Source organism: Rhinopithecus bieti, unplaced genomic scaffold (genome assembly GCF_001698545.2).
Source record: "Rhinopithecus bieti isolate Rb0 unplaced genomic scaffold, ASM169854v2 scaffold_9449, whole genome shotgun sequence".
In the NCBI taxonomy this organism is placed as follows: domain Eukaryota; kingdom Metazoa; phylum Chordata; class Mammalia; order Primates; family Cercopithecidae; genus Rhinopithecus; species Rhinopithecus bieti.
This window is the reverse complement of record NW_016806089.1, coordinates 1-6,719: the sequence shown is the minus strand read 5'-3', so window position 1 is coordinate 6,719 and position 6,719 is coordinate 1. Positions and strand designations below refer to the sequence as shown.

Sequence of the window (6,719 nt, the reverse complement as noted above, 5' to 3'; positions counted from 1 at the left end):
CCCAAGGTACCGGGGAGCTGCAGGTATGGGCAGGTGTAGGCCTCGTGTGTGGCCTGCGCTCGGCAGAGCAGCCAGCGAGCAGAGACACCAGCACGCACGGCACGTGGCGGCCTCGCCCCCTGCCCAGTACCCCCTGCCCCCGTGAATGCCAGACGATGCCTGGGAGCCCTGTGGCCTCACCACACTGGCCCTCGGTGTTGTTGGCAAACTTGCTGAAGGGGACCTCCACCGAGAAGATGAGGCCGGAGAACATGACCTGGACGCCCAGTGCCGGGACGGTCGCGTACATCTTGATGCCGACGCGCGAGACCACGATGCCATTTTTCCGGAAGCCGGGGCTGACTACCTTGTCATTGAAGATGATCTGGACGCAGGGCACAGTCGACAGGAAGACAGAAGGCGGGCGGGTGGACGGGCGGTCAGCCGCTGCTCAGGCTCTAGCCAGGAAAGCCGCATCCCCCACCCCCTCCCCGGCACACCGGGCACACCCCCACCTCATTGGTCATCACCCCGTGGACTGGCTTGCGGGTCAGCACCACGCGGTCCTGCTGGTACTCCAGGATGATGGACCTCGGGCAGGAAAGCCCGTCCTCCGCGCCGCAGAAGTCGTTGTCCACTAGCACGCGGAAGTGGCCGTACACAGGCACGATCTGCTGCACCAGCACGTACGTGCAGTTGTCCAGGAAGGTGTAGTAGGTGCCATCAAAGGTGATGTAGTGGGGATCACCCCAGCCGCTGCACACACCTGCCAGGCCCCGGGGACAGCCTTACGGGATGGTGGCACCACAGCCCTGGGGCTTTCTCCCAACAGGTCACATCTGTCCCTGATCCCCCACCATCTCCCCTCACAGGGCGCACGAGACCCTCCACATCATCAGAACATACGTGACCAGCGCCTGCACAGAGCTCCGTCCAGCGGGCGCTTGACAAGGCTGGAGCAAGGCAGGGACAGACCCCTCCACCTTCTCCAGCCAGGCTGCTCCAAGGCTCACAGGGATTCACTCAGCACCCCTAAGTGGGGAGGCTCGACCCCATGCATCCCCACCTCGATGATGGGAAGTCCTTCCTGCTGTCCCACCTGATTCCTTTCTGCTTCAGCCAAGCCCCCTCCTCTGTCCCACCCCTTTCCACCTGGGTATGGAGTGGCTGCCCTGGCTGCCCTGGTTCCCGCCCGGTGCTCCACTCACACTGGCACTGGTAGTGATGGCAGCAGCCATCCTGGTCGGCCACCTTCAGGGCTGGGTAGCCATTGGCACAGGTGGGTTTCTCCACCCTTGGGCACGTTCGCGGGTGCAGGGAGATGATATTGTTGCCCTCACAGGTGGCCTCGGAGCAGTTGGGCATGGCCCAGGTCTCACCTTTCTGCAGAAGTACAGAGAGAGCTGCGGGGTCCGGCCTCTCCCAGTCTCCAGGGCACCCCTTGGTGCTTGGGGTCACAGTCCCGAGAGTCCCGTGTTGGGGACAGGGGAGGGTGGCTGTGCCCCAGTCTCCTTCCCACCCCATCCTCAGCACCCACCCCAGACACCGAGCTGGCCCGGGGCAGGGGTCTCTGGTGTGACAGTTGCTCCTCTCTGGCTCTGCCACACTTCCTGGCTGTGCAGCCGCGGCCACAGCCTCATCCCACTGCTCTGGCCCTGGCTGGCCTCAGCACAGCCTCAGCCTGGGCCCCACACACCCAGTGCCTAGAAATCACGTGTCTGGGAAGTCCAGGGGGATCAGAGACCCTGGGCTATAGCACGGCCCTTTCCTGATGGCCAGGCTGCCTCCACTAGGGCCAGTGACCTTCTCAAGACCTTGCAGCTGAAGCCTAATTGCAAAGACATTCAAGTTCCCTGCAGTGGCCCCTGAGCCTTCAGAAGGGTGAGAAGTAGGAGGTTACCTTTCTCGGGGGAACCACATTTGGGCATCCCAGCTCAGTGACGGGCTCAGAGGTGGATGTCCAAGGGGACGTGGCTGGGGCAGGAGGCAGCGTGGTGGATGGACAGTCACTGTCAACCCCTCTGACCACTTGGCAGTCCTGGCTGCACAGGGCATAATAGCAGTGGCCGGCGAGGTCTCTGTGGTGGTATATGGTAGATCCTACAGGAGGAAGGGACATGATAGCCTTTAGTGAAGCCCTGCTCAAAGAAGAGGCACAAACCCCTCAGTGGGCCAGAGGGGCACTTTCTACCACCTGTGTAATGGGAACAAACTTCAGAGAATGCCAGCAGCCACTCTGTGACAATGAGCCTGTGCCACAAAGAGCAGAGACTCCTCTTATCTGCATCACAGCTTGGCATTCCTGGATGAAAAACTGACCAGGGTGAGCTCAGAACCAATTGCACCAGAAACACTCACGAACCCGCGGGGTAGAGCCGGTCAGTTACGTTGCAGAAGCAGGTTCGGGTGGAGTAAGCCACAGAGCTGGAGGCCACAGAGCTGGATGCCACAGAGGTGGATGCCACAGAGGTGGATGCCACAGAGGTAGACAGGGAAGGATACAGGGCATTGGTAGAAGTCCCATACGGGGTCACAGAAGTCACCAGGCAGCCTTTGGGGATCTCGCAGCAAAGCACGCGCACCTCATAGTTGAGGCACATCTTGAAGGGTCCCTGCTGGTCCTGGTTCCGGCACACCAGGCCCTCTTCACGGCTGCACTGCACCACCTGGCCCAGGTGTTCGATGCTCACCTCCGGGTGGCTCTTGGCTCGGCACTGGAGCCTGGTGATCTCCTCAGGTTGGTGGCAGATTTTTTCCCCACTCCTGATGATGTTGTTGTAGGTTTCCTCATCTCTGCCGTGGGGTCCAGGGGATGGGAAGTCCACGTCGAACCACTTGGTCCAGGTGCACTGGGGATGACAGTCACTGGTAACTGGTTGAGGGTGGGTTGTCTTGGATACAGAAACATGGCTTGTGCTGGTCTTTGAAACAGAGGTTGTGCTGGTGGTGGGAACAGGGCTGGGAGTAGTTCCAGGACTGGAGGGTGTGCTGGTTGTAGGAGCAGAGGTTGTGCTGGTTGTAGGAGCTGAGGTTGTGCTGCTTGTAGGGGCAGAAGTAGTGCTGCTTGTAGGGGCAGAGGTTGTGCTGGTTGTAGGAGCAGAGGTTGTGCTGGTTGTAGGAGCCGAGGTTGTGCTGCTGGTAGGGGCAGAAGTAGTGCTGGTCATAGGACCCGAGGATGTGGTGGTTGTAGGAGCCGAGGTAGTGGTGGTTGTAGGAACAGAGGTTGTTCTGTGTGTAGGAGCAGAGGTCATGCTGGTTGTAGGAGCAGAGGTTGTGCTGGTTGTAGGAGCAGAGGTTGTGCTGGTTGTAGGAGCCGAGGATGTGCTCATTGTAGGAGCTGAGATTGTGCTGGTTGTAGGAGAAGAGATTGTGCTGGTGGTGGGAACAGGGCTGCGAGTAGTTCCAGGACCAGAGGTTGTACTGGTTGTAGAAGCAGAGGTTGTGCTGGTTGTAGGAATAGGGCTGGGAGTATTCTCAGGACCAGAGGTTGTGCTGGTGGTAGTGGCAGAGGTTGTGCTGCTTGTAGGGGCAGAGGTTGTGCTGCTTGCAGTGGCAGAGGATGTGCTGGTAGTGGGAACAGGGCTGAGAGTAGTTTCAGGACCAGAGGTTGTGCTGGTTGTAGCGGCAGAGGTTTTGCTGCTTGTAGGGGCAGAAGTTGTTCTGGTTGTAGGGGCAGATGTTGTGCTGGTGGTGGGAACAGGGCTTGGGGTAGTTCCAGGACCAGACGTTGTGCTAGTTGTAGGAGCAGAGCTGGTGCTGGTGGTAGGAACAGGGCTGGGAGTAGTTTCAGGACCAGAGATTGTGCTCATTCTAGGAGCAGAGCTGGTGCTGGTGGTAGGAACAGGGCTGGGAGTAGTTTCAGGAACAGAGGTTGTGCTGGTTGTAGGAGCTGAGGTTGTGCTGCTTGTAGGGGTAGAGGTAGTGCTGGTTGTAGAAGCTGAGGATGTGGTGGTTGTAGGAGCCAAGGTAGTGCTGGTTGTAGAAGCAGAGGTTGTTCTGTGTGTAGGAGCAGAGGTTGTGCTGGTTGTAGGGGTAAAGGTTGTGCTGGTTGTAGGAGCAGAGGTTGTGCTGGTTGTAGGGGCAGATGTTGTGCTGCTTGTAGCGGCAGAGGTTGTGATGCTTGCAGTGGCAGAGGATGTGCTGGTCTGTGGAGTGGAGGTTGTGCTGGTTGTAGGGGAAGAAGTTGCGCTGGTTGTAGGAGCTGAGGATGTGCTCATTGTAGGAGCTGAGGTTGTGCCGGTTGTAGGAGCAGAGATAGTGCTGGTGGTAGGAACAGGGCTGGGAGTAGTTCCAGGACCAGAGGTTGTGCTGGTTGTAGAAGCAGAGGTTGTGCTGGTGGTAGGAACAGGGCTGGGAGTAGTTTCAGGACCAGAGGTTGTGCTGGTTGTAGCAGCAGAGGTTTTGCTGCTTGTAGGGGCAGGGGTTGTTCTGGTTGTAGGGCCAGAGGTTGTGCTAATGGTGAAAACAGAGCTTTGGGTACTTCCAGGACCAGAAGTTGTGCTGGTTGTAGGAACAGAGGTTATGCTGGTCTGTGGAGTGGAGGTTGTGCTGCTTATAGGGGCAGAGGTTGGGCTGGTTGTAATAGCAGAGGTTGTGCTGGTAGTAGGAGCAGAGGTCGTGCTGGTGGTAGGAACAGGGCTGGGAGTCGTTCCAGATGCTCACCTCCGGGTGGCTCTTGGCTCGGCACTGGAGCCTGGTGATCTCCTCAGGTTGGTGGCAGATTTTTTCCCCACTCCTGATGATGTTGTTGTAGGTTTCCTCATCTCTGCCGTGGGGTCCAGGGGATGGGAAGTCCACGTCGAACCACTTGGTCCAGGTGCACTGGGGATGACAGTCACTGGTAACTGGTTGAGGGTGGGTTGTCTTGGATACAGAAACATGGCTTGTGCTGGTCTTTGAAACAGAGGTTGTGCTGGTGGTGGGAACAGGGCTGGGAGTAGTTCCAGGACTGGAGGGTGTGCTGGTTGTAGGAGCAGAGGTTGTGCTGGTTGTAGGAGCAGAGGTTGTGCTGGTTGTAGGAGCTGAGGTTGTGCTGCTTGTAGGGGCAGAAGTAGTGCTGCTTGTAGGGGCAGAGGTTGTGCTGGTTGTAGGAGCAGAGGTTGTGCTGGTTGTAGGAGCCGAGGTTGTGCTGCTGGTAGGGGCAGAAGTAGTGCTGGTCATAGGACCCGAGGATGTGGTGGTTGTAGGAGCCGAGGTAGTGGTGGTTGTAGGAACAGAGGTTGTTCTGTGTGTAGGAGCAGAGGTCATGCTGGTTGTAGGAGCAGAGGTTGTGCTGGTTGTAGGAGCAGAGGTTGTGCTGGTTGTAGGAGCCGAGGATGTGCTCATTGTAGGAGCTGAGATTGTGCTGGTTGTAGGAGAAGAGATTGTGCTGGTGGTGGGAACAGGGCTGCGAGTAGTTCCAGGACCAGAGGTTGTACTGGTTGTAGAAGCAGAGGTTGTGCTGGTTGTAGGAATAGGGCTGGGAGTATTCTCAGGACCAGAGGTTGTGCTGGTGGTAGTGGCAGAGGTTGTGCTGCTTGTAGGGGCAGAGGTTGTGCTGCTTGCAGTGGCAGAGGATGTGCTGGTAGTGGGAACAGGGCTGAGAGTAGTTTCAGGACCAGAGGTTGTGCTGGTTGTAGCGGCAGAGGTTTTGCTGCTTGTAGGGGCAGAAGTTGTTCTGGTTGTAGGGGCAGATGTTGTGCTGGTGGTGGGAACAGGGCTTGGGGTAGTTCCAGGACCAGACGTTGTGCTAGTTGTAGGAGCAGAGCTGGTGCTGGTGGTAGGAACAGGGCTGGGAGTAGTTTCAGGACCAGAGATTGTGCTCATTCTAGGAGCAGAGCTGGTGCTGGTGGTAGGAACAGGGCTGGGAGTAGTTTCAGGAACAGAGGTTGTGCTGGTTGTAGGAGCTGAGGTTGTGCTGCTTGTAGGGGTAGAGGTAGTGCTGGTTGTAGAAGCTGAGGATGTGGTGGTTGTAGGAGCCAAGGTAGTGCTGGTTGTAGAAGCAGAGGTTGTTCTGTGTGTAGGAGCAGAGGTTGTGCTGGTTGTAGGGGTAAAGGTTGTGCTGGTTGTAGGAGCAGAGGTTGTGCTGGTTGTAGGGGCAGATGTTGTGCTGCTTGTAGCGGCAGAGGTTGTGATGCTTGCAGTGGCAGAGGATGTGCTGGTCTGTGGAGTGGAGGTTGTGCTGGTTGTAGGGGAAGAAGTTGCGCTGGTTGTAGGAGCTGAGGATGTGCTCATTGTAGGAGCTGAGGTTGTGCCGGTTGTAGGAGCAGAGGTCGTGCTGGTGGTAGGAACAGGGCTGGGAGTCGTTCCAGGACCAGAGGTTGTGCTGGCAGTAGAAGCAGAGGTTGTGCTGGTGGTAGACACAGGGCTGGGAGTAGTTCCAGGACCAGAGGTTGTGCTGGTTGTAGAAGCAGAGGTTGTACTGGTGGTAGGAACAGGGCTGGGAGTAGTTTCAGGACCAGAGGTTGTGCTGGTTGTAGCAGCAGAGGTTTTGCTGCTTGTAGGGGCAGGGGTTGTTCTGGTTGTAGGGCCAGAGGTTGTGCTAATGGTGAAAACAGAGCTTTGGGTACTTCCAGGACCAGAAGTTGTGCTGGTTGTAGGAACAGAGGTTATGCTGGTCTGTGGAGTGGAGGTTGTACTGCTTGTAGGGGCAGAGGTTGGGCTGGTTGTAATAGCAGAGGTTGTGCTGGTAGTAGGAGCAGAGGTCGTACTGGTGGTGGGAACAGGGCTGGGAGTCATTCCAGGACCAGAGGTTGTGCTGG

At 57.4% G+C, this 6,719-nt stretch overlaps 1 protein-coding gene across 1 annotated transcript in view; it reads right to left on the bottom strand.

Moving 5' to 3' along the window:
• LOC108531305 (mucin-5AC-like) overlaps positions 1 to 6,379 on the bottom strand; it is a gene marked incomplete at its 5' end in the record, with an annotated part of 12,508 nt that extends 6,129 nt beyond the window's left edge. The window contains 11 exons of the mRNA XM_017874678.1: positions 11 to 53; positions 181 to 364; positions 495 to 745; positions 1,188 to 1,362; positions 1,880 to 2,079; positions 2,342 to 3,276; positions 4,117 to 4,287; positions 4,469 to 4,891; positions 4,965 to 5,448; positions 5,702 to 5,731; positions 5,842 to 6,379. Coding sequence (XP_017730167.1) covers positions 11 to 53; positions 181 to 364; positions 495 to 745; positions 1,188 to 1,362; positions 1,880 to 2,079; positions 2,342 to 3,276; positions 4,117 to 4,287; positions 4,469 to 4,891; positions 4,965 to 5,448; positions 5,702 to 5,731; positions 5,842 to 6,379 — 3,434 coding nt within the window. The remainder of the gene's footprint in view (positions 1 to 10; positions 54 to 180; positions 365 to 494; positions 746 to 1,187; positions 1,363 to 1,879; positions 2,080 to 2,341; positions 3,277 to 4,116; positions 4,288 to 4,468; positions 4,892 to 4,964; positions 5,449 to 5,701; positions 5,732 to 5,841) is intronic.
• Positions 6,380 to 6,719: the final 340 nt, after the last annotated feature.